The sequence below is a fragment of the Ochotona princeps genome, chromosome 8, assembly GCF_030435755.1.
Source record: "Ochotona princeps isolate mOchPri1 chromosome 8, mOchPri1.hap1, whole genome shotgun sequence".
In the NCBI taxonomy this organism is placed as follows: domain Eukaryota; kingdom Metazoa; phylum Chordata; class Mammalia; order Lagomorpha; family Ochotonidae; genus Ochotona; species Ochotona princeps.
In genome coordinates this window covers 4488355-4514885 of record NC_080839.1, presented here as the reverse complement: position 1 = coordinate 4514885, position 26531 = coordinate 4488355, and the positions used below count along the sequence as shown (strand labels likewise).

Here is a 26531-nt window from a genome sequence, read left to right as displayed (position 1 = left end):
CTGCATGTTCCCCTGGAATGTACTGTCCTTCTCCTCGTTGCTGTTGACTTGTCAGATTGCGCAGCGCTGAGCAGGTGTTCTGAAAAGTTGCCCACATGCTGGCCTCTTGCCAGTGCCTGACAATCTGAGCCTGGCTCAAGGTGTCACATCTCATCCTTGCCAGATCTCATGCGCGGTTTTGCATATTCAGAAATGCCTGTGTTCAAGGATTCATTCAATGTGCTGAGAGACATTAAATATATGCTTTTTAAAGTGAAAATTATGAAAAATTTTTTTGACAAATTCTTCTAGTTGGCATCTGTGTTAGCCTTTGACTTTCACATCAGTAAGGAAATCCTTAAATTTGTTTTTCAGGCTTAATATTCAGTCACGGCATTTGCACGCATGCTCACAAAGGAGCAGACTTTCCTATGACCAGGTTCAAGGCCACCCTGGGATCTGCCCAGGGAGACAGGGACCAACTGGGCATTGGAAGATGCTAGAGTTAAACTTTTGCAGGAGAAGAGGTTTGTGGGCCACCTACCCCAGGGCTTCCTTTGTGTGTGACATGTTCTGGCTGTCTAGGGACCCTCACAGAGGCAGGAGGAGGCCACATGGCTGGGGTCCGGGGCACATGAAGTCCATACCCAGAGACTGGCATGGAAGTCCTGGAAGCTGCTGGCGCATTGAGTGACTCATCTCCAGGGTGGTTAGGAGCTTCCTTCTTTACACTTAGCCAGGTGCTAGCGGTCAGTCCAAGCCAGCAGGTAAAGAGGGTTTCTTCTCTTTCTGCAAAGTATTTGTTTATTTACTTTGAAAGTCAAAGTTTGAGACAGAGGTCTTCCATCTGCTGGTTCACTTCCCAAATAGCTACACTGGCCAGGTTGAAGCCGGGAGCTTCATCCATGTCTCCCACGTGCGTGCAGGGCCACTGCTTTTCCTGGGTGCTTTCGGAGGGAGCTGGTTTGAAAGTGGAGCAGCCAGGACGTGAGCCAGTGCCCATATGGAATGCCAGTGAAGAATGCTACGGTTTCACCCTCTAAGCCCAGCACTGGCCCCAGGAGTGTTTCCCACCAGCACAGTACTCCGTAGGAGTTGTTGAACCATTTGTGTTTTTGCCAGCTCTGATGGGAGTACTCATGTCCTTCCATGCACTGCTCTGGTCTGTGGTTACTGAGTCTGCTCCAAGTCTGGCCCATCCCTACACTGTCTCTACTGAGCACTCTCCCGTTGCTGTCTGCAATGTGCCCCAAGACCTGCAGGTCTGAGCACTTCCTGGTCCCGCCTTTTGCAGCTTGTAAAGCCCCAGCCTTTCCCGAGTTCTCTGCCAGCTGCACCCTCCGCACCTGGGCTCTTCCTGTCGCCACGCTGCAAGGTCTCACTCTCCGAGAGGTCTTCCCTGGTACAGTCGTCACTGGTGGTTGACATAAGGACATCTTCCATTACCCTGGTGAGGTTTAGGGGCATTGATCCTGCTTTCCCTTGGACAGCAGAATTTAAAAAGGAAAAAAAAAAGGTGATCGGCCTGAGGTGGTGGTTGTGGGTTTGTAGTTAAACCTTGGACAGCACTGCTGGGGTGCTTGCGTGCATTATCTGTCCCTTAAGATGTTTGCACCTTTTGCTAATGGTCCCCATGTCGGTAAGGAGGATGCTGCAATGAGAAGAGTGAGTGGTCTCACCCCCATTGGCCGAGGTTCACGTTAGTTGAGCAGTGTGTGTGTTCAGGATGCTTTCTGAGAGGTGGACACTGAGCGGGAACCTGCCCGCTGTCCTCCCCAGCAGACATGGACCAGACCATTAGTATCCAGGGCCTTTCGCCCAGTTGTCATGGAACTTTAGCATCCTTCCTGATCCCACTCTCTTGGCCCCTAACACGGTAAACCTCAGTAACACAGTTGAGCTCCTGTGTGACAGGACAATGCCAATCAAAACAACCACAGGGTAACATTTGTGTCCAAGTCCATTTTGGCTTAAATGCAACCCTGTTTGAATTCTCTTCATGCCAGAAAATCTATCCCACTCTCCTGAGCTGCTCTCCCAGGATTTGTCTGGGAGTGAATTCTTTAGGGGCCACCCGAAGTCTAGTGTGATAGGTTGCAGTAAGTGGAAGTTAGATCATGCTGTTGGTGAGGCCTGATGGCTGTGACCAGCCACTGGCACTGGTTCCTCATGGTGGCTTTCGCACTGACGGTTGCAAACCCTAGAGTGTCTGGGCTTGGGGAACAGGTGCACCACTCCAGCGGTTTGCCATGTGTGCTACAGTGGATGTCTGTTCTTCACCACACTGCCTGACCTCCTCACCCAAATGTGGGTGCTGCAGGGTTAGTACTGAGCTTTTTGAGCTTCTGCATGGGTGCCGCTCTGCCAGGTGAGACTGCACAGTGTACAACACAGAAAGAAGTGGGAAAGAAGGAATGAGGTAGAGGAAGGGGAGGGTTTGGTTTTGTTTCTGTTTTTTTCTTTTAATTTTCTTTCTAGGGATCTTAATTGAAATGGCAGGAAGTCAACTCCAAAATAGATAAAGGAAAAGAAAAATTTAGGTTGGATTCGCCATTGGGAAATACGACTGGGTCCAGGGACTCAACCCGGGCATCGTTTGTCTCTCTGGGTCATTCCTGCTTGCCTCCGCATCTTTATTTATTGCGTGGACCCCACCCGTGTGGGCAGGTTGCTGCTGACCGCAGCTAACCACATCCTCTAGGGGAAAGGTTTGCCCTGTGACTACCCAGCAGTTCCAGGGACTGCTCTGCCCACACACAGCCTCCCCCAGACTCAGAGGGGAGGGCTGCTTAAGGAAGGAGTGCTGTTGAATAACAGAAGGGTTAAAAGCGGCTGGACAGAAATGCAGTGTATTGATCTTATGTGATTACCGTCTGAAAAAAAAAAAAATCCTAATATCCAGTAAGTTTGAATTTTTCCCCTGTTATTTATTCAAATATCTTGATGTTAAAATTTTGTGCTGGATTCTGTCCAAATGGTGGAAGCTATTCTTCACAGAACATTTTAACCAGCTGCAAATTAGATGACTAGAAGGTAACATTTGAAGCTATTAGGAACCAAACAGTAAGAGTGTCCTGTTTTGGTCACTTTGTGTGTTAATTGGATCTTGGCAGTTCTCCTTAGCGGTGATTAATAAGGGCATTTTGTTCATTTTTGTTGGCTGTGTTTGATTCTAATCTTAATGGAAGGGAATTTCCCCCACCCCCAAATGAGTAACCTTTGTTCCTAACTTTTATAAATAGCATTGTATTTGGAATGCTTCAGTTTCTTTGAAACAAGAAAGTCTTCTAGTTAGATTTGGTTAATGTTACAGATCTGACTGATAGCAAAAATGAAATGACTCTGTCGTGGAGCTCCTCCAGTTTGTGCCGTGTCTAAATGACTTGGTGTGAATATATTTCTGAATGATTGAGTTTGTTTGACGTTTTTATCTCAGATCTTCAGAACTCCAGCTGGAAGCTGACAGCGAGAGCATGTTTGAAAGTTGCCAGTGAGGATGCCCCTTCATCTTTAGAAGAGTGTATACAAAATTTTGACTTTAAAATTGCTAGCATTAATAATGTATGATGCAGTCAAGCTTTCGTTAGAACCCAGTCCTTTAATGTGTGATTTTATTCAGGAAACTGAAAATGTGCTCATTATCATCAGTACAAATGTAATTCTGGATCAGAGATCCAATAGCCTGATGCCAGAAAATTGTCACAAAACCAGAACAGTGCATTTTACGTTTAAGTCCATCCCAGCCATTTGCCACTTAGAATTATGCCGTCTGCTCACAGAGCGAGAAGCGGCATTCCCCATGGTGTGTGTCTTCTTTTGTTGTTATCAAATGCAGGTGAATCCTTGCAGTCCTCCAGGAACTCGGTCACTTTGTCCCTGGCCCCTGACCCTGTCCGTGTGAGGCAACTTTGCCCCTGCTAGCAGGCATTGTCCAACCTGGCTACCAACGTTCCTGGGCAGAGAGCCTTGGAGTGAGTGGGCAGCCTCTTGGAGAGGGTCGCCTGTGTCATTGCAGAGCACATGGTAGGTAGTACTCCTTCCTGCTGGGACCCCTGCGTAGTTCAGGCAGGGCAGTGGAAGGACAAGGGGTGGGGGTGGGGGGCTGGATACAGTCCCCCTGCTCTGTCCACAGCAGCCACCAGAGAACATTCCGCCCCGCTCCTAAAGCTTTGTTTATATCCTCCCAGAGTAATGGGGCCTCCGGCAGGTGACAAAGTCCTCAGAAATCCAGCCCTCGTGATTGGGATCAATGCCCCCTATAGAGAAGGCCCAGAGAGACACGTTACCCCTTGCACTTGAGGACACACTCCAAACACCCTCCCCAAGACGTGACCTAGCTGTATCCCCTGACTTTGAGCATCCGGAACTGTGAACAGTACAGGTCTGTTGTGTGTAAGTTACCCGGTCTACACTATTTTGTTCCGGCAACCAGAGCAAAGGGAAACCTAAGTCGGGTCTCCAGGGTTCGTCCTAGACGTTAAGCACTGTAATTTCATGATTGGATTTCAGGAGACTTGAAATGCTGTCAGAGCTGAGTCTTCAGTGCGGGAGACAGACCTCTGGGCACATGCGCCTTGAGTCAGCCCTTTGCCGATGGTTTTATTTCACACCAGTTTCCATTCCTTCTTTGTTCTGTTTATTTTTTCAGCCAGAGGTGCTGCAGCTTATATGTTAGTAAGCAAGCCATAAAGTCATTGTTTTGGGGAATCAAAAAACGAACTGCGTATCTTCCCCTGAAATCCAGGCTTGCCTGCAAGTGGCTGCTTTGTAGATAATCTGGTCCATGAAGGGGTTCACCCAGAGCATGTTGCAGCAACAGCTTGGTGAATGCTGTGCAGTGGGATTTTTAGGACTTGTTTTTCTGGAAAGAAGATCTTATCATTTGAGCTCTTGTCCAAATCATGCTGAAAAGCTTTGTACCATGGGCCGTGGTAAACACGAGGTGTAGTGGGTGCTGGGACTGTCTTGGCATAGATGGGGTGCGCGGAAGTGTTGGTTAATGGTGGTTTCCGATGTGCCCCATTAGGCTTAGTTTGGAAGGTTGGTGTGTCTGGGGCCTTTTGAGAAATGGGAGTGAAGATTCGCTTTTATTTAGAAAATGTGTAAAACTTCTAGAAGGAAAAAAAAATCACATTGACCCATCACAATCAAAATACACATTGAAGTATTAGATTGTGTCACCATGACATGACAACCGGAAGAGATGGGTAGTATCATTCAGACAGGCAGATGAAACCAGAAACATATCAAGAAAATGTGCAGAGACTGGTGTTGTGGCACAACCAGGGAAATGGCCTGGCAGTGCTGGCATCACACATCCAAGTGCCCAGACCCAGCTGCTCTGCTCATAATGCTAGCTCTGTGATTGCTACAGCTAAGAGAGCAGTGCAGGGTGGCTCAAGTGCCCGAGCCCCTGCCACCCGTCGGGCAGAGGTGGATGACATCAGCCTGGCATCATGGCCACTTGGGGAGTGAACTAGCAAACAGAAGGTTCTCTCTGTCTCCTTCTCACCTTGCCCCCTGCCACTCTCCTTCCAAATAAACAATACAACTAAGGGGGAGGGCAGGATGGGAAGAGAAACTACAGACAGAATGTGAGGACGCCATGATATTCCCACACTACCTCTATCTACAAGGTCACAGGTTGCACTTTTAGTGAGAGCTGCTTGCTTGGGGCCCACGTTTTCAGCAAAAACCAGGGCCTGGGTCCTGTACGTGGTCAGGCCAGGCTGCCTCCCAGGCTGTTATGTAACTCTTGCTGCTGGTGAATTTCTCTCTTAGTTCTCCCTTACTGGGCCTGAAGAACCTGTCCCAGCTACCCCTGCCACCCCCGGCACCAAGGCCACTGCAGTCTCGCTGCTACAATCCTGAAAGTGGAGCAAATTAAGTCTTGTCTTGCCAGCACTCAGGGACTACCACTGTTCCTTCTGGTCTATACCACCACAGCTCCGGCTGTGGCAGAGAAGCATGGAAGGAGACTTGGGAAATTCTTTCCTTAGCATCTTAAGTCACACATTTCCTACCTAGCACTCCCTGTGGCCTGGCCCAGCCTGTTAGGAACCTTCCTTATCCCAAAGCTTCATTAGCCTGAACCTCAGTCCCAGTCCCAGCCTTCATCCCCTACAAGCAAGGGAAGTGTGTCCCTACTTGGGAAGGTGAGCAGGTGTAGGGATTCTGTTCTGGACCCCTCAATTCTGAGTCCTGGATGTGCACCGCCCAGGCGGTGTGCTGTGTACCAGTCTCTAACAGCACTGGGTTGTGTGTTGGCTGTTGCAAGATAAGCAAGCAGTTACTGGGTCTCTGCCTGGATGCCACGTCATGACTGGGTGTGTGGGGTCAGCTCCCCTCACCTCTCACTGCCTCTGTTTCCTCATCTGTGGCAGTGGGAAGAACGCCCTGACTTGGTCTCAGGAGTGTTAGCAGCTCGGGGGCCTGCCTCCTCCTATCTGCCAGTGTGACTGTCCCTGGACTGGTACTGACCAGATACCACAAGCCTAATGGACAGGCTTTCTGGCTGCTGGCCATCTGGAATCGCCCAGGTCACAGCCAGGAGCTTTTCTGGAGGACTTCTGCATGCTTTTGTGGAAACACTGCTAGCAGCTGAATCGTGTCTCCCCATGACGCCCCTAAGTTGAAATCCTAATCAGGCTCCCCAGTGCCTCAGAGTGTGACTGTATTTGGAGATAGGGAAAGAGAGAATCAGGTTAAATCAGGTCAACAGGCTGGGCCCTAATCCAGTTCTGCTGGTGTCCTTGTAAGTGGAGGTGCTTAGGATACAGGCACCCCCAGAAGAGAGACCATGTGAGGATGCAGAGAGCCAAGGGGAGACCTCAAAAGGAACGCACCCCGCTGACCGCTTGGTCCTAGACATTAGCCTGCCGGCCGCTGCTACAGCAGGCCCAGCAGTCGCCACCAGTGCCCGTCGCTATCTGTTGTAGCAGTAGGAATTAGGAGATAGGGATTAAATAAGCTAAGAACGCAAAGCTAGAAAGTGGTGGGCTCAGGCCCGCACCGTGGCAGTGCCAGGGTGGCCATAAATACCATTTACATCCCAGTAGAGCAAAACAGTGCATTGTCCATGGTTTTGCTCTTTAGAACGTAACAGGAATGGCAGAAAAAGTAGGCACTCTGGGTGGGCTCGCCTGTCTTTTTTTTGTTTTTTTTTTTTAGGATTTATTTAGTTTTATCAGAAAGGCAGATTTGCAGTTAGGAGAGTCCAAGAGAAAGATCTTCCATCTGCAGTTTCACTCCCCAAGTGGCCACAGTGGTTGGAGCTGAGCTGAGCTGATGCGAAGCCAGGAGCCAGGAGCTTCTTCTGGGTCTCCCACGAGGGTGCAGGGTCCCAAGGCTTTGGCCGTCCTCGACTGTTTTCCCAGGTCACAAGCAGGGAGCTGGATGGGAAGTGCAACAGCTAGGATGCGAACTGGTGCCCACATGGGATCCTGGAGGTTGCAAGGCGAGGATTTCAGCCACTAGGCTACCATGCTGGACCAGCTAGACCAGCTACACCAGCTCACCTGTCTTGGTCACCCCACTCTTCCAAGCGTCTAGGAGGGCACCTCAAGTCGCAGCATTCCAGTGGCAGAATTCATGCAGATGGATTTTTTAAGGGCTCTGAAGTACCATTCATAAATCAGTTATAAAGCATCCTTTACAGTGTGTTGTGATGACCACCGTTGCTAATGCTGTCCTTTCTGCCAATCTTGTCACAGCTTCTCCTCTGGCAGCACGTCAACTATTAAGCTTGTCTCGAAATGTTGTTTGTTGGCATCTTTGTTCCTGCTCGTTGCCGCTGTTGTGTCCCTGGAGGCTGACTTGGTGTGTCACCCGACTCTTGGTTTATCCCAAATGCTGGGGATCTGAGGTGTTCTGGATCTCAGGTGTTTCTAGAATTGGAGATATTTGCATCTGCAAAAAGTTCCTACTAAGGTGTCTTGAGAATGGAACCCAAGGCTAAGAGTGAATTTCAGCTGTTCCGCACACACCTTAGGCGCACAGTCCGAAGGGAGTCTGAGTCATGTTTAGCCACTCCTGTTGCGACTGCCACTCGTCATGTGCAGTCCGGTGTGGGATTTTTCTCCTGGTGGTGTCATGTTGGTGCTCAAAAAGGTTCAGATCTAGGGGAGTTTAGGATTTCTGATTTTCAGGTTATGGAAGGTCTACCTGTCCTGTCTGCATTGCGGGTTAGGAAGGTACCGCAAGAGCACGGCATTGTCTCCCAGTGAGGCTCAACTATCCTGGACTTGACATTGCCTGCAGGGATGACTTCTGATCTCAAGAGGCTCGTGGCTTCCTGTAAAGCAACACAGCACAGAGGAGAAAGCTAGCGTTTTAGCACAGCCTGATGCTCTGCCTGCCGTCTGTGCCTCCCATGCCTTCGAGTGGGGACGATGTGTGCATTCACGCACACCACTGAAGCCGCAGCCCCTATCCCACTATAATTGGGACACTTTTTTTTTCCTCTGCCCACGTGCCCCGCCCCCAGAATCCAACACACACCTGAGGCGGCTTGCAACCCTTTAGAGGGGTTTGTTGATCCACTCGTGGGCCTCGAACCAGCCTATTACCAATCCTGCCTTTGACTTAATCTCTGAGCTGATTTTTTTCTAACTCACTCATCGCAATCTGTTGTAGGAAACCGTCTGCTGAGGAAATCCAAGAAGAGAAGAAAGGAAAGCTGTAGGTTTCTTCTTGGGAAGTTGGCCGTGCTGCCAGGCAACCAGGGAGGGTGTGGGGCGGGGGCCTGGGGGCAGGGCACCTGGGCTGACTTGCAGCCTGAGATGGACCTGGGATGGACGGGTCTTCCAATTCACTTAGTCCAGCATTTGGCCTGATAAAGACAAAGCAGAAGACGTGCTGTGTGTCTGTAAGAAGTCTATAGGAAGTGGAATTGAAAGATGAGCTTGTTTGCATGGAGTTCCATAACCTGCCTTTTTATTGAACTTTCCCCAAATCTCTCCCATGCACAGATGCCAAATTTTTGCAGTACAGTAAATTTCATTTTTACTTCCATTTTTAAACCAGCTTTGTGAAGCACCCACATACTGATCTTCACCATTGTTTTTCTAGGGTTGTTACACCTTTACATTGCTGCTACCTTTGTTTTTTTATGGGTAGAGGAGAGAAATTGATGTTAGTCATTCTCAGCTTTTAGTAACGTTACGGCTGCACAGTGCCCTTGCCAGCATTTTTTTTATCTGATGGTGGTTATACAAGGGTGCATGCATTTCCTGTGAGCTTTTTATGCAAACAAAAAAGTACATTTTAATTTTTTTTTAACCAAAAGAGCTTTACTTTTAATACAAAAATTACTTTTTTATTTAGGAGGCAGCATACATGAGAGCATGCCCCCGTGGCAACCCTCTCCTCTGCCGGCTCCTCCAGAGACCTGCAGAAGCAAGGGCTGGGCCAGAAAGAATCTGGGGGTGCAGGGAGACATTCACTCCCAGGTCTCCCTGGCATGTAACAGGGATGTAGCATTCGCAGGAAGCTGGAGTTGGAGGCCGGGGCTGGGAGCGGAATCCGGGTACTCCAGTAGATCAGATGTCTGAGCTCGTGGCTAGGTGGACGTTGCCCCTCTAACCCTGGTGTCTGCGAAGTACCCTTGTAGTTGGTACCCACCGGGGACCTGCGCCCAAGGCCTGCTAGGCAGGAGTCAACACGTGCCCCTGACTGAGCCCCTTGTCTCTCCACAGGCCTCGGTAAGACCCGCCGAAAGCCGAGCGCTCGCGATGCATCCCCGACGCCCAGCACGGATGCCGAGTACCCTTCCAATGGCAGCGGCGCCGACCGCATCTACGACCTCAACATCCCCGCCTTCGTCAAGTTCGCCTACGTGGCCGAGAGGGAGGATGAGCTGTCACTGGTGAAGGGCTCACGGGTCACCGTCATGGAGAAGTGCAGCGATGGCTGGTGGCGCGGCAGCTACAACGGGCAGATCGGCTGGTTCCCCTCCAACTATGTGCTAGAGGAGGCGGATGAGGCGGCGGCCGAGTCCCCCAGCTTCCTGAGCCTGCGCAAGGGTGCGTCCATGAGCAATGGCCAGGCCGCACGGGTGCTGCATGTGGTACAGACACTGTACCCCTTCAGCTCGGTCACCGAGGAGGAGCTCAACTTCGAGAAGGGAGAGACCATGGAGGTGATCGAGAAACCCGAGAATGACCCCGAGTGGTGGAAATGCAAAAATGCCCGGGGCCAAGTGGGGCTGGTGCCCAAAAACTACGTGGTGGTCCTGAGCGATGGCCCGGCCCTGCACCCCTCGCACGCCCCACAGATCAGCTACACAGGGCCGTCCTCCAGCGGGCGCTTTGCTGGCAGAGAGTGGTATTACGGCAACGTGACGCGCCACCAGGCCGAGTGCGCACTCAACGAGCGGGGTGTGGAGGGGGACTTTCTCATCAGGGACAGCGAGTCCTCGGTAAGTGCCTGTCATCACACGTGCACCAGGTGCCCGCTTCCACCCACTCTTGGAACACCTGCCAACCCCAAGAGCCAGAGAGCAGCAGGTTCCAAGATTCAGCTAGGGTTTCTTACAGCATGATGTAATTGTTCTACCTTACTGCTTTATATCTTTCTTCACTTACTGTGCCTAGCTTACAGGTTTGACTTCATAATAGGGATGTATGCATTGGGGGGGGAAAACATAAGGGTATGTCAAGAAGGTCATAGAGAAGTTATTTTGATGCAAAAATGTAAATTCAGTGCCCAGCTTTTTCCTAATACACATTTTCGCATTGCGTGTTTTAGTGCTAAAATGGTTTTCACATCCATGCATGCTTTCTTCCTAGTGTGCGTTTTCATCCTAGCTGTTTGCTGTGAGCCTCAGAGCAGAAAGCTACAAAGGCTTCGTGGAAAACCTGAATTCTCGTTTGTGTTCTCCATAGTTTGACGAAATCCCCTTGTAAGGGATTCGCTGCAAGAACCCACAGGGGCCTTGAATCCTCTCCCCTTAACAAAGAAAAAAATGACCTCATGGCTGTTGTAGATGATATGAATAAGCCAGGACTAGCAAATGAGTCCTGGGGGCTCTTACTCAGCGGGGTGAAGGCTCAGATGCAGTATAAGGTTGCAGCCCGGCAGGTGCCTGACTTGATACTTGCCTTGGATCTGGTGAGTGTCCATTCTGTGGTGCCACGTGCTGTTCCGGCAGAGGGCAGGATCGGATCTGTCCTGTGCTTTCCTGCTTAGGGAAGTGGCCGTGCCTCTTGGCCAGGATTACCCCCCTCCACAGACACAGGCATCCTCTTTCCTCCCGGTTGGCAGTTCTGCCCGCATGAAAGACGCTGGTTTTACGTTGTTTCTGCACGCAGTAGGCAGGCATCTGGTTTCTGATGCAACCTCTCATTGGTTAGCTTGTTTTTCTCTGTAAACCTCGTCAATCCCAAGGTCGTTTCTGCTGCACGCTTCGCCTCAGAGTTCATCTCTGTAATGCTTTTCGAGCACTCACAGGCTCAATGGGAAAGCGAGCTACGGTCTTGAGAGTGGAGTTCTGTGTGTCTATGCTGTGGAATTGGAGTCACACAAGGCAGCCTGGTTGTGAATGTATTATGAAAACGGGCAGTTTTGTAGGCACCTTTCCAGATATACCCCCTACATTATACAAATCCCAAAGCAAGAGTTCTAAGGATAAAATCCAATGCATTCAAATTGCACTGGTTCTAATGGACTTCGATGTCCTTAGTAAATGCAGGTCATAAAGCCAGTAAGAATGGGGTACTTATAAAGCTTGTGGGTGCAAATAAGAGCTTAGCCTAGCCATTAAGACACCCGCTCCTCATTTCCAAGTGCCTGGCTTTTGCTTTCCGCTTCCTGCCACCACACACCCTGGGAGGCAGCAGGCTTGGGTAAGGGGTTTCCTGCCCCCCATGTGGGATGGTTGGATTAAGTCCCGCACTTGGGGCTTCAGCCTCAACCCAGCCTCAGCTCTTCTGGATGTTTGCATGGTGAATCCTAGGATAACAGTTCTCTTATTGTCTCTTTGTCCCCACCCCCTTTCTGTCTGTCTGCCTGCCTGCCTCACAGATAAATAAAAACTTTTCAAAACTCTGTGGGAACTGCAGTTTTAAAAATGTGTGTGTTGGTGCCTGGTATTTTGAAATCCACACCTAACTTTCTCATAAGGTGGTTCTTCCATGAGCTGTTTGAAGACCTGTCGTATGCCCGATGTCCTGGGACTGTTGGGTCTGAGAATTACAGCACCCTTGAGGTTCCTGCCAGCTGATCCTAGGGGGGACTGGGGTCATCCTTTGATGCAGCATGGTGGAAACCAGGCGTATTTGTGATCTCAGCAGCTCCACTGAGCTGAGGGCAGCCTCAGATGAGCCTGAGAGCTAACTGCATTGGAAACGGAAGGCTTTTCTCATCAGGCTGATAGAGCCGATCATTTCTGGAAAGACATCACATGAAACCAATCTCATGAACGTAAGCTCTCTGCTGCGCTTTCTTTGGACTACGTGGGAGGACTTCAGGGAATGAAGGGCAGCAGTGTTATTAACAGGTTCGAGCAGAAACTTCTAGAAAGCACTGCACACCCAGTTACAAGATGAAACGCTCAGGCCGGAGTGTCTTACAGAGCCAGCGAGTATCATCCTGACTTTCAAGTTAGGAGTATTCCAGGCTTCTTAGGAAACTCAGGAGCTGGAGAAAGCTCACACTGTAGAGGTACTGGCTCATTCGCTGCCCTTTCTGTCTGGGACTCAGAGCAGTGTTCATGAGAAAAGCCTCCTACAGGCTGCTGCTCTTAGAAGGGGATTTGTTGCTTTTCTGGGGGAAAGACACACATGTAAGACAGTCAGACACACACATACACATACACACACACACATGAGGTGGTCGTCTCTGTCTGAGCTCACATAGAGAAGGTTCCACTCAGTGTCTGTGTTTCCAGAACCCACTCCACTGCTCATCCATCTCACATGATCAGAGAGTAAGCTAATTTTTTTTTAAAGTAAGGGTGGTGGTCACTTGACTGTATTTTGTTGTAAGCATTACCTTGGGTAGCCTTTCCAGATTTTTTGCCTTCTGCGTTAAGTTTGAGGGGTGTGCATTTGGCCAGGCAGTTAAGACTGGTCAAAATACACACACCCCACATGGAATGCTGGGGTTGGTAACACGCCTCTGGCTCCTGACATTTGCTGCCTGTCCTTGCAGGGCCTGGGGAGCTCTGCTGGGGGTTCAGGTGGGTTGCTGCTCTTCACATCCATCCCCGCCATCGTGCGCATGTGCAGTGAACCAGCTGAGGAGTGTTTGCTCTTTCTCCCTGACTCTATTTTAAGTGAGTCACTGTGAAAAGAAACTCAAGATGGAATTTGCCCGTTGTGTGTTGGGCCTTGGATGCTAGGGCTGTGGGTGCAGAAAGGCCTCCCTGGGCCTTGCAGCGACCGTGTACACAGCAGCACCACCACGGGCTGAGGCTTTGTGTGACCTGGTGTGCTGTGCGGGACAGCCTCTCCCTGAGCATCCTTGCCATGCCTCATACCATTTCAGCTGCCGATGTGGCTGCCTTGGGCCCAGGGCACAGCCCGGGGGTTCCAGGGAGTGTTAGCAGGCCAGGGTTGCTGGCTGCTTGTTTGTGGCCAGGTCTTTGCCTCCTACGGACCCCTTGCTTAGTCTGCCCACCGCCCGCTGCCCGCCCAGCTGCTCCATCTGCTGCCCATTGTCTTTGTTCTGTGCACTCGGCTTTGCCCAGCTTAGAGCCTGGCTTTTGCCGACGCTCCCTGGTCATCCAGAGCTCTCAAGTTCATTGTGGAACATGATGGCGAGTTGCAGTGTCTGGGGACAGAAGGGCTTTTGAAGGACTCGGCTTTCCTTCAGAGGCAGCATCTTGGTCTTGGGGCCTGGGACTTTCCCTCAGTGGAGGCCTAGCTTCTGAATAGAGGACAGCAGTGGGCAGTGAGGTACATCTTCAAGATGTCTGTTGTTTTCAGCAGATTCCAAGAGAGGGGCTGGCCCTGTGGCATGACTAATAAAGCTACCTCCTGTTTCACCCAACATTCGGTACGGGCACCAGTTCGTGTCCCAGCTGCTGCACTTCCGATCCAGCTCACTGCTGATGCTCCTGGGAAAGCAGTGGAAGGTGGCCCAGATGTTTGGGTTCCTGCCACCCATATGCAAGATGACCCAGATGAGGCTCCCGGCTCTTGCCTGGCCTGATTTCCAGCCATTCTAGTCATTTGGGGAGTGAACCAGCAGGTGGAAGATTGTCCAACTCTGACTTTCTAAATAAACTGTAGTTCTTTTAAAGAATATTCCAAGTGACTCTCTTATAAATGAGCCAGATGGTCAGTTGGCAATATTTTGCATTTAACGTTATTTCCTGTTTTCTTTGTTTTGAGAAGTAAGAGTATGTCCTTCTCTTGAATGCTCTTTGCTACTGTCAGGAGCATGTGTCGATTTCCAGAGTAGCTGTAGAGTGTGGCCCTCTGTTCCCACAGAGGGCCTTGGCGCAGGTGCTTGGCGGATGGGTGTGGCGAAGTTCAGTGGCCGTGCTGTGTCGCCTAGCACAGGGGCAGTGCAAGTGGCCTCTGTTCCTCCCCCCACTCTGGATGACAGCCCCTCACCCAGCTCCCGCCCTCCCACCACCCACCTGATACAGGCTTATTGCTCCTCTTTGTTCAGGAAATCCTGGCTCACTCGCAGGCCATTGCTGCATGCTGCTAGGTCACACTGTCCCTGCCACTCAGTGTCATGGAGCAGGTGTTTTACTTGGCCACATCACCCTGTCAGCAGTCGTGTCAGTGCACAAACAGAGTACTGTGTCTTTCTTGCTTGGGGGCCACCATGGGACTCCCACCAAGAAATGCTGCACACTTCAGGCTCTGGATGAGCTGTCTAGAAGAGGCAGATCCTCCTGTGGTGTGCACACAGAACCAAAGTTAGGCCGAGCTTCTTAGCAGTCCTGCAATAATGAAATTAGCAAAGGGATGGACTCATGGAAATTGGTAAGAGTAAAGTGTTTTTTAGCAGTACATGAACACACACACAGAGATGCAGACCGGCTGGGGGGCCAAGGGAAGATGTAGGGCCACTGGCGGGCATGCCCTGGCTACTGCATGAGACTGATCTTGTGATGGATGTAGTTGGGATTAGTGACATGCAACAAAAGGGTTCAAGGGAAGCAAGCTCTGTCACCACCTGCAGCCCGGTGCTCTCCTTCGCTCCCGAGCAGGCACACACTATTCTCCATAGACAGGACCTGTGTGCACTCCCCATGTGGCAACAGGGTGCTACCAGATGTTCTTTGAGAACAGTGCCTTTGCATTTTGCAGGAGTGTGAATGGTTTGGTGTCCCGGTTTGTGTGGCAGGAAGGGCACGGGCCAGGCTGAGATGGTTTCTAAAGTGCTTTACAACCGCTTCCCTCATAGCAGACTTCACAGAGGGGCCCCAGGCCCAGCAGCCGGGACCAGTGGGTGCTGCAGCAAAACACACTTGAAAGCTGGAAACAAGGGTGACTCACTGAGGAATCTGTACCGGCACATCAGCCAGCAGTAGCCTTGACAGAAGGTTCAAGGATCTTTGCTGCCTGAGGCCAGTTCCCCTGTGATCCCCCAGCCTTCCACAAAAGCCAAAACTGGTCTCCAGGTGCCACAGGAAGCACGGCAGCACTGCTGTGCCCACTGTAGAGGGCAGGCACTGCCTCAGGCTTTGCAACCTGTCCTCCCAACTTCCTGCAACTCGTCCCAGTCATGGAGGATGCCACTGGGTCCCGGCCAGGGAACTCTGTGATGGGATGAGCACACATTTCCCCCACGCCACAATACTTTGATTTCCTGATGTTCCCTCTGGAATTACACAAATGTTTTAGACCACATGACCTCTGCAGCAGAGCAGCCAAGAATTTTCAGACCACATGACGTTTTGTAAGACAGACATGAGGTGGCTGTCGTGCAAAGACCTCAAGTCTCTGCTTCCGGTCCTTTTGTGTGCCTACGCGGAAGTGGATTGCTGGATCCAGCAGTGTTTCTATAATTATGTGAGGAGCTGTCATTTTTGCATTCCCACCGACAGTGGATAAAGATTGCAGTTCCTTCACAGCCTTGCTTGCTTTGGCTGTTTGCTGTCTCAGTCCTCACTGTAGTGGGATGGGGTGGCTTTGGTTGGCAATATCACCGTCATCCCCTGTCTTCAGTCACACCTTCTGCTTATCCTTAGCCATCAAGGCTGTACCTCACCTTCTGAGTTGTATTCCTGTTTGGGGTCCTCCAGGTCCCTGTTCTTTGGTGTACTAACACTAAGCATTTCCTTCACATGACCTCTGCAGCAGAGCAGTCAAGAATTTTCAGAGCACATGAAGTTGTAGAAGACAGAAAGCTATTGAGGGTAAATTGGGTTGCTGGGGTCACTGTTGTGGAGCAGTGGGCTAAATTGCTATTTGCTACTCTGGCATCCTTCCTCTGAGTGCCTGTTCAGGCTCCTGCTGCTCCACTTCCAGTCTAGCTCCCTGCTGATGGTCCTAGGAGAGCAGCAGATGGTGGCACACACATTTCCTGCCACTCCCGTGGAGGTCCTGCAAGGCGTTCCGGGCAGTCCGGCCCATCCCTGGCTGTTGCGGCCATTTGGCCAATAAGCTAGCACGTGGAAAACGTTTCTGTTGCCCTTTCTCTGTCACCATGCCTTTCAAATAAATCAGTCTTAACAATGAATTCAATCAGGTTGATTGTGCAGTAATCAGTAGTGAAGCTGGGAGCACACTTCCTCTTCCCTGTACGCGCTCTCGGTATTTTAAAAATCCCAACGGTGTGACCGTGACCGGAAGTGTGACAGAAGTAGGTCCTCTCACAGATGCGTTTGAGAACACCTGTGTAAAATTGGGCCCCCGTGGGAGTGGTTCTCGCTGTGGCTCCCAGACCAGAGTTGCCAGTGAACTGGAGAGAAATGTGGCTCGCCAGACCCCAGGCACGCCCGAGAAATCAGAACCTCCAGGGCCAGCGTGTGGGCGAGGATGACGATGGTCTCCCCAGTAATGGGATGGGAACTTGATTCATGCCTGTCAAGCACCAGTGTTGCAGGCGAAGATTCCAGATGATCAGCACTTACCCTTAATCACATCAAGTGTGGCACTGCAGAACAACAATGACAAGGACAGCACAAAGGCCAGATGGGAACAATCTGTGCGCGCACACACACACACACAGTTTGAGTCTCCTCAATGCTTGAGAACAGAAATGTTTCTGATTTGGAAATATTTGTGTTTACATAATAAGAGATCTTGGTAGTAAGGCATAAGTTTAAGATCACCCTTGTCACTCCTTGGTCTGCGGGTCATTTACTATGGCAACTCCAGGGCACCTGCATTTTGACTGCAGCCTGTCACATGATGTGGAGTTTTCCACTGGTGACGGCATTTTGCTGCATCCACGTTAAGAGACGTGCAGCTCTTTGGATTTCCGGCTCAGCGACGCTCACCCTGTAGTACCTTGCAAATGGATAGTGGAAGCTCCAACATTTAATGAGGAGGTAGATGAGAATTGGGGAACTGATTGATTTTGCTGCTTCACTGGTGTGAATTTATTTTGAGAGTGAAGCTTGTGCGATCTTGTCGCAAGTGGGCTGGCCCCGGGCCTGTTGAGTAGATCCTGCTGGGATGGACGAGAAAACAGGCGCGGCTGGTGACTCACCACGCTCGATGAGCGCGTCATTGGACGTGGAAGAGTAGCTGCAGCTGACTGTAGTAGCGTCAGCATGGACAGGGATCCACATCTGACGGCTAGGGAGAGTGACTAATAGAATGATGAGCCTGAAGGGTAGTGTTTCTCAGATAAGAACAGAGAGAATGTTCCTCAGAGAAATGCAATCTGCCTCTAAGCCCTTGGTTCCTCAAGTTGCTCTTTGGCAAAGGAACCACTTTTCTGGACAGGGATGTCTTTCCTTGAAAAAAAGTAAAGAGAGAAAAAGATGATCCATTTACCAGCTTAAAAGGAAGAATGATACTGCTCTGGCTAAGAAACCAGTGGGTGGTGCCTGCTCACTGGGGCAGGGGGGAAGGGTTGAGCCTAAGTGTAAATTGTCACTGTGGGTAGACCAGGGAGACCACAGCCTGCCTGCCCAGAGTCCCTGTGGGGCCCTGTGTGTCACAGGAAGGCAGCTTCTGCTCTCATCTCAACGTCACAGGAAACCCAAAGGAGAGCTGGAAGGTTCTTCAAGAACCCTGAGTGCCTGGGAGCGAGGTCTCACCCTTGCTTTCTGTTCCCTTGTGCTTAGAAAAGCCCCTTAGCTCTTAAGCTCCCTAGGGATAAGGAACTAGTAAAGGACATTCCCCACTGTGCTCCGCAGGTTTCCCTCATTGAGAGCATCGTGATTAAATCTTTTTTTTTTTTTTTTTAAATATTTTATTGTTATTGGAAAGCCGGATATACAGAGAGGAGGAGAGACAGAGAGGAAGATCTTCCATCCGATGTTTCACTCCCCAAGTGAGCTGCAACGGGCCGGTACTGCGCCAATCCGATGCCGGGAACCTGGAACCTCTTCCGGGTCTCCCACGCGGGTGCAGGGTCCCAAAGCTTTGGGCCGTCCTCTCCTGCTTTTCCCAGGCCACAAGCAGGGAGCTGGATGGGAAGTGAAGCTGCCGGGATTAGAACCGGTGCCCATATGGGATCCCGGGGCTTTCAAGGCGAGGACTTTAGCCGCTAGGCCACGCCGCCGGGCCCTGTGATTAAATCTTGAATGAAGGGGAGAAGTGTCTGGCCAGGGCGTCTGTTCTAGAAATGCAAAGGTGCTCCACTGGAACAAACTGACTCTGGGAATTGGGCAAAGAGTGAGTTACCAAACAGTTTCTTTTTTTTTTTTTCTAAAAGCACTTGTTACAAGCAGAAACATGGCAAAGAGATGAGCTGTAGAATTACCCAAGGGAATCAATTTTGGGAAGAGATGGTCAAAATTGTGAATTCCAAAGTCATTGCATTTACTGAACACAAGATACTCTGAGCCCACTGCAGAGACGTGGAGGTAAATTGGACTCTTCACAGAGTTTATAGCCAAGCTGAAGATCTTAAACCTGAACAGAGCTAGTGGTAACAACAAGAGCTCTGAGAGCTCACTAACCTAGCCAGGTCCTCAGAGTGCACTCGGAAATGACTTTCCAGAAAGAGTGAGAGGCTTGTGTAAATTGCTCATTTTTGAGAAGCTCTGATTGAGGGTAGGAAAATTGTCCTGAAGCAGGAATCCTCGGGGAAGATAACAGATGGAAATGTGGGAACATTGGTACGGGGAGCTAGTCATCCACAAAGAGGAATTATGCTGCGTAAAGTTAGTGTCTGGACAAGGAAAAGATGGGGAAATTTACAAGGGTTTTCCCCCACATCACATTCTTCCTCCCCTCCCATCTTCCTGCTCCTTCCCACCTCCTTCCTCTCTCTTCATTCCTTCCTTTTCTAAATTATTTTTATTTTTGATGATTTTTACATGGTTGATTAGGGTGATAAGGGTCAAGGGCTACAGGAAGGAGGGTGAGATCACCATTTCCACATTCTCTTTTTTCCTGCCTGTATCTGGGGAAAAGGGAAGAGAAAGGGAGAGAAGCCATGCCCAGCCTCCCAAAAGCCTCTGCATCCTGGGTCTAGCTACCCGACACCACCCCAGCGTCCCCGATGTGAGGAATGCTATGAGGTCCTGCTCAAGAGGTTTCTATAGTTTAACAGTTCTGAATTGCTGCCGATCTCGCCCCTCCAGTCACAATCAAATCTCTCCAAAATCCACTGGTTGATGTAGTCCATCTTAGTCTCCATTTGCCCAGATATTCACTGCCAACACTTGGCTGGGGCAGTTGATTGATTTGTTCTGTCCACTGTCCTTTGTTGTGGTACCGGGTGTCCTCTGTAGGCCCAAGGGACTGCCATATCCTCCATGTGCACCTGGATGTGCTGTCCACTGCCCCGTCTAAGCCACTGAGGAGGCCCAGCTCTGACATACGCCATGATCAGACCATGGAACCTGCAGTTCTCTCCATGGTTGGGGTTCTGAGTCCTGCAGTTCAGTTGGAGGGATCCCCATAGAAACTTCATCTGAGGTGATCCCAGACCTGATTCTTGTGTATGCCTGCCAATACAGGATCCAGCACAGTCCATTGCTCCAATCAGCTTACGCACATGCTAGTAGTTGCAATTGCTGGATCAGTTCTGCCTCCAGTCCTGTCTTTTATACAAACCAATGAGTGTTACAGCCCAGCCCGATCCTGCCCACCACACTTGGCCTTCACGTATGCCAGTGGGAGCTGCAGCCTAGTCGGAGCAACCCACCATAACCCCCACCAGACCCGTCCTCTGTTCTGGTTGCCGTGCTTGCCAGCATGTACAGCAAACTCATCCAGTCTGTCCCACATCCCATTCAGCTCTCATACACGTCCTCATTCCTCCCGTTTTTCCTGGTTTTCCAATGTTCTTGGTGGCTTTGAATTTTATTTCAGTTCCCAGAATGCATCAGAATCCCCCAGAGGCTCACAGGAAGTGACACTGCAGGTGCCCCGGGCGAGTGTGCTTCAGCAGTTCCAGGCAAGGTCTGAGAGTTCACTTTGCTCCAAGGTTCCAGATGTTGCTAATGCTGCCAGTCTTTTTTTTTTTTAATTTACTTATTTTTATTATATTTTTGACAATCTTTACATAGTTAATTACAGTAAAAAGGTTCAGTGGCTATAGGAAAGTGGGTAAGACTATTATGTCCATATTGTTTCCTTCATGTATCTGAGGTAAGGGGGGATACTGAGGGAGAAGCCCCACCCAGTTTCCCACCCTCCCCAAGTCCCAGATGTGGGGCATGCTCTGAGATCCTTGCTCAAGTGGTTTTAATAGTTCACCAGTTATGAATCGCTGCCAGTTTTGCCACTCCCAGCTTGGTGAGGTCGTTGAAGAATCCACTGATTGACATAGTCCATCATAGAGTCTTCATTTGCCCAGTATTTCGCTGCCAGCATATAGCTGAGGTAGTTGATTGACTTGTTCTTTCTTCTGTCTTTTCTTGGCTAGAGTTCTGAGTCCAGCAGTTCGATTGGGGAGATCCCAAAGAAACTTTGAGGTATTCCCAGACCAGATTCTTGTATGTTCTAGCAAGTACAGGGCCCGGCACAGTCCATCGCCATGATCAGCTGGTGTTTGCAATTACTGGGTTGGTTCTGTTTTCAGTCCTGACTTCCACTGGAACCAATGGGTGTTGCAGTCTAGCCTGGTTCTGCCCAGCACATACTCAGCCCTCACATCAACCAGTGGGAGCTGCAGCCTAGTCGGGGCGACCCACAATAACCCCCACCAGGCCCGCCCCCTACCCTGGTTTGCCAGTATGTGTAGCAGACTGGTCCAGTCTGTCCCCCATCCCATTTGGCTCTCGTACTTGTCAATGGGTATTAAAGCTTAGTTCTATCTAACCAACTCAACCATCCAGCCCTCACGGATGTTGTTGAGTGCCTCTCTGTCTAGTCACCCCAGCCCCCATCCTAGTTTTCATGCCCTCCTGCGGGAGTAGTAACCCAAGAGGGAGAAGCCCACTATTTCCCTCCCAGGTCTCTCTCAATCCCGGTTTATGCACCCTTCGGGTGGTTCTGTGGTTTGACTTGACAGAATTAGCCCCCATTGCCAGCTTCTGTCAGCTGATGCTGTGGCTAAGCCCAAACAACCCTCACCCACTCTAATTTATGCTTGCATCAGCAGGAATAATCCTCCCAGCCTGGTTTTTCCCTGATCTAGTCCACATGCAGCGCACAGGTGTTGTAGCCCTGCTTAGTCTGGTCTGTCCCCATCCCAGTCCAAGCTGTCCAGTGGGAGTAGCTGTCTGGCGAGGGGACCAGCCCCTTAATCCCTCTGCCGGCTCTGCCCCTCCCTTCCTGGATCTTCACATGCTGGTTGGGTGCTGCAGTCACATCCAGTACAGGCAACCTCACCCTGGCATTCCGTATTGTCCACTGGTTTTGGTCGCGACCAAACCCGGCTCGACCCACACGCTGGCTGATGCTGCCAGTCTTAAGAGCATACTTTCGAGGTTTCTCCTTGTCCTCATCGACAACCCTTATTCATAAGTGCAAAATTCCATGCCATGAAACTTGGATTCAGGCACACAGTCAGTAAAAAAATATTACAGAAAATGGCCTTCAGGTTATGAGTTTCAGCTGTAGATGAAACACAAATGAAATTTGTCCCATTCCAAGGTCGTTCGTTCCATAGGTGCAGATGTTACCGAACCAAAACCCCAAAACCAGTTCTGACGTTGGGCATTTTGAGTAAGGCCTGCAGGACTTGTAGCTTGCCATGGGATGTGCCAGTTCATAGCTGGTACCGTTTGGGGTTTCCTGTGGAAAATCTGCCTGATTTGAATTAAGAACACTCCCAAACTTTCAGCCCTCCTGCGTCACATAAGCTGGTTCTGAGTGCGTCCTTGACCGTATGTATGCTTTCTGCGTGGTGGCCCATGAAATGGAAAGCACCTTTCACGCTGCCTCAGTTTTCCTGCTGCAAGCTGCACAGGCACGCGCTGTGATGTTTCACTGAGCTATCCTGAAAGGCAGAGGCCCCCTGTTAAAGTCACCCACTGACACTCGGCGTCCGTCTGGACCACAGCTCACCTCCTGCTGCCCCCACCAAACACGGCCACTCTCTGAGTAGATTCAAGTCCCTGTAAAACGGGCACAGAGACCGTCCCAGTAGGCACACCCTCCGTTAGTCCCCTGCGGGCACAACTCCTAGCACAGTCTATGGTTGTAAAATATTAACGAGGAACTTGAAACCAGAATAAAGATCGCTAAAACCCGAAGCCACTGGGAGGGGGGCTGGGCCCTTTGTAACTTTTGTGCTTCAGAAGGTCCATGCAAGTCGTCTGCTTCAGTGCCAGAATGGTTGAGCTCCGAGCATGGGAGGCCGTCTTCAAAGAGCGCATGGAAAATGTGTGTAATGGAAAAACCTCACATGGATTTCAAAACTGTTTTGCACCATAATAAACTTACCTTTTAATCCCATTTTCCGTGAATGCGTTAAAAGCCCTCTGAGTGACTGTTGTAGACTGTGTGTGTACTGTGTGATAGGCTGGAATGTTCTGGCTCCCCAGTGACAGTGATGCCAACGCTTGGATCTTCCCTGCAGGTGCTGTACCTATTGGCCAGAATTAGCTGGTTTTTTCTTTAAAACACACGAGGACTCTAACTTGGCTGCAGACAGTGAGGAGAGCTTGTGTTGACTTGTTGTTTGGTTTGTTTTGTTTTGTTTTTTAAGATTTATTTGTTTTACTTGAAAGTCAGAGAGGAGAGAGACAGTGATCTTCCATCCGCTGGTTCACTCCGCAGATAGTTGCCAACGGCCAGAGCTCGGCTGATTTACAGCCCAGGGTCAGGTGTTAGGAGCTTCTTCTTTCGGGTCTCCCACATGGGTGCATGGCCCAAGGCCCTGAACCATCGCCCCCCGCCCCCCGCTTCTCTAGACCACAAGCAGGGAGCTGCATTGGAAGTGGAACAGCTGTGGCATGAACTGGCCCCCCACGTGGGATGTTAAATGCCACTGTGCTGTCCCTGCTGACTGAGGTTTTGTAAGATTGATTTGTTTGAAAGTCACAGTGGACAGATTGTTCCATTTGACAGTTCGCTACTCCCCAGATGGCCACACGGTCAGCAGCCAGGAGCTGCTTCCTGGTCTCCCATGTGGGTAGCAGGGGCCCAGGCACTAGGGCCATCTTGCGCTGCTTTCCCAGATCCACAGGGGGGCTGGCTCAGAGGCAGAGCAGCTGGAACAGGAACTGACACCCATAGGGGATGCTGGCATTGCAGACGGCGGCTTTACTCCAGCCCCTTGCGTCACCTTTTTCAGCCCTGTGGAAGCAGTGGCGCTGTGAGGTGGAGCCCTTGCACAGCGGCTGTGTGCCATCTCGTGCAGTTGAGATTCGCCTGATGGTGGAGCAGGCCTGCACCATCCTGGGATTCTGCGTGCCCTCTCCCGAGCCTCTAGGGGCTGTGAAGAAGATGCATAGCCTGCAGTCTCGTTGGAGATGAATCTTTGGGACGCTTCCTGTAGTTTCACTCACCAGCACTTCCTCGGGCCTCGAGGGAAGCATGGATCCAAAGGGGAACTTTTCCCTCAGGTTTATTCCGGTTCTCGTGGTTCTGGGGTGGACACAGCGTTTCCTGTCTTAGTGCTGACAGCTGTGGCTGGTGCGTGAGCCCAGCTGCCCTCCGTACTTTGGTTCAAAACCCTTCCCCCTGTGTTGTCACTGGTGCGGATGCAATTCTGCCTTGCTTTGCAGGATTTTCAACTTTCTCTGCAGATGTTATCTGGGATTTTTAAAAACCTCTCTGGCTGGGAGGCTGGCAGTGTCGGGGCAGAGTGTCCCCAGGAATTGAGAGCAGCAGGAAGTCGGTTGGCCGCCGGCACTGCATCCGCCATGTGGTGCTCGGAGGCCTTTGCACACTCACTGTACGCTATACACATGCACACGATATACGTGTGTTTCCTGCACGCATGGACACTCTTGGTCACATGCTGACTCTTCATACAACTTACGTTTTGCAACTGTACTTCCACCTGTTGTCTGTTTCCTATTGGATTGTCACCGGGGATGTATGTGCCCCATGCACACCCATGGATGTATGTCCAAGGATGACCCATCTGACATGGAATAACTAATTGTTATTTACTTACCCAGTACTTTACCAGGAACATTTCCTCAGTATCTTTCATGTGTGTTTTTCAGTAAGTGAAATAAGAGACCAATTTTAATAACAATAATAGGATTTGAAAAATACACCTAAAAAGGCATTGACATAATCAGAGTTGGAAATTTCTTAACAGTGCTCAAATCATGATATAATCTGCCTGTGATGTTAAGAACTGTGTTAAAGGTTACCAGAATTGTCCACGGCTCTTAAACGTTTTTTAAGGCCACTGAATCCAGGACTCCCATGGGGTGGTCGGGTCCAGCTGCTTTAGAAGGTTCTGCAGGAATGAGTAGCTGGGGTTGGGAGCAGAGCCAGGTGTACCCAGCCCTCCAGTATGCAGCACTGGCACCATAAGGCACGTCTTAGCCGCTAGCCCAAATATCTGCCCCAAGCGTTTGGTTTTAAGTAGCTTAGAATTTAAAAAAAAAAAAAAATTGGTGTTAGGAAGTTTGTTAATCATTGCATAGAAACCTCCTGTCATAAATCCCCAGTTTATCTTAACTAGTTTGAAGGAAGTGAAAATGGAGTTTCCTGAACATCCAGGTTAACGTGGGTGTCCCTGCCCTCATGGCAGAGCTGCGCGCATTTAGCACGCAAGTTGCTGACTGGAATGGCACTTTGGTTGACTCTAGGCGTTAGCATCAGGGTCCCAGCCTGCCCTGCTTGTACCAAGCATCAGGTCATGCTCTGGATACCTGAACAGAGACCCCGTGGACTCCTGGCTTGGGTTTGGGCAGCAGATTCAAGCAGAGGTTCCCCAAAGCAGAGTGAGGGAGTGACCCACCGGTGCCCCGTGGTAATCATGTGTGCTGTTTGCTCCGCAGCCCAGCGACTTCTCCGTGTCTCTCAAAGCATCAGGGAAGAACAAACACTTCAAGGTGCAGCTCGTGGACAATGTGTATTGCATTGGGCAGCGGCGATTCCACACCATGGACGAGTTGGTGGAACACTACAAGAAGGCCCCCATCTTCACCAGCGAGCACGGGGAGAAACTCTACCTCGTCAGAGCCCTGCAGTGAGGTCGTCCACCTTGGGCCCCCTGGGCCGTGCCACGCCCACCAGCTCCAGGCTCCAAGCTCTGGCTGCCCCTCACCGGCCTGGGCGCTGCGGGTCTCCGGATGCAGCCATCTTGCAGTTGTCGTCGCCTGCTGGAGGCCTGAGCTGCCCTGGAGCCCGGCCCCGCTCCGCTGCCTCTGTCTGGGCAATCTTTCTGATCTAGTTGGCCGTTGGGTTCGTTTCCTGTTTGCCACAATCCCTCAGCCACACTCCAGCCCAGCCCCTTGGAGCTGTTGGAGGTGGAAGGGCCAAGTAGGTTTACTGTATCCCTTTTGTTCCAGCTCACCGAAGCCCGGTGCACGCAGCAAGCTGTGTCTGGAGCCCCAGCCCCAGAGGTGCTCTCCCAGAGCCCTGGTTGGCAGTGGCCCTCCTAGCTGGACAAACAACCTGGGGCCAACGGGCGAGGGGGCGGTGAGGAAGCTGTCCAGTGCCTTGGGGCTGTGCTTGCAATAAGAATTTCCTCGACAGGCAGTCTGCAACCGAGGGAACTGGTTGGTGACTCAGAAAGACACACGTTTTGGTAATTGACCCCGAAATGTGCCATCCACCTCGTGCTCTTTCCTCATGAGATTTCACAATGATGTATTTAATTCTCCAAGCCCTATGTATCTGTAGCCATTTGTTGACACTAATAGGGATGATTCAGGAAAAAACAGATGATCTGTGGGGAAGGGGAGCGACCCACACTTCCTACACACATGCATGCTGTACACACGTGTGTGCGTAGATGCGTGTGTCTACGTGTATGTTTGATTTGCTTTACAGGGAAGCTTTTCAGGGTTTACAAAAGAACATGTGATTGGTAGTCAGACGCAGAATGTTTATGAAGAAATTGCATTCTCTTTTTTTCTTTACATTGAAACTTCTTTATAGTTGAAA

The 26531-nt window shown here is 50.5% G+C and overlaps 1 protein-coding gene across 3 annotated transcripts in view; it reads left to right on the top strand.

Moving 5' to 3' along the window:
• Positions 1 to 26213, top strand: part of NCK2 (NCK adaptor protein 2) — a 154217-nt gene extending 128004 nt beyond the window's left edge. For 2 of the 3 annotated variants that reach the window (XM_058667449.1, XM_058667448.1), the window contains exons 4-6: positions 8614 to 8658; positions 9675 to 10396; positions 25421 to 26213. In XM_058667449.1, the coding sequence (XP_058523432.1) occupies positions 8614 to 8658; positions 9675 to 10396; positions 25421 to 25615 (962 nt within the window). In that variant the 3' untranslated portion in view covers positions 25616 to 26213. The remainder of the gene's footprint in view (positions 1 to 8613; positions 8659 to 9674; positions 10397 to 25420) is intronic. The other variant, XM_058667450.1, reaches the window with a different exon arrangement.
• The last annotated feature ends 318 nt before the right edge of the window (positions 26214 to 26531 follow it).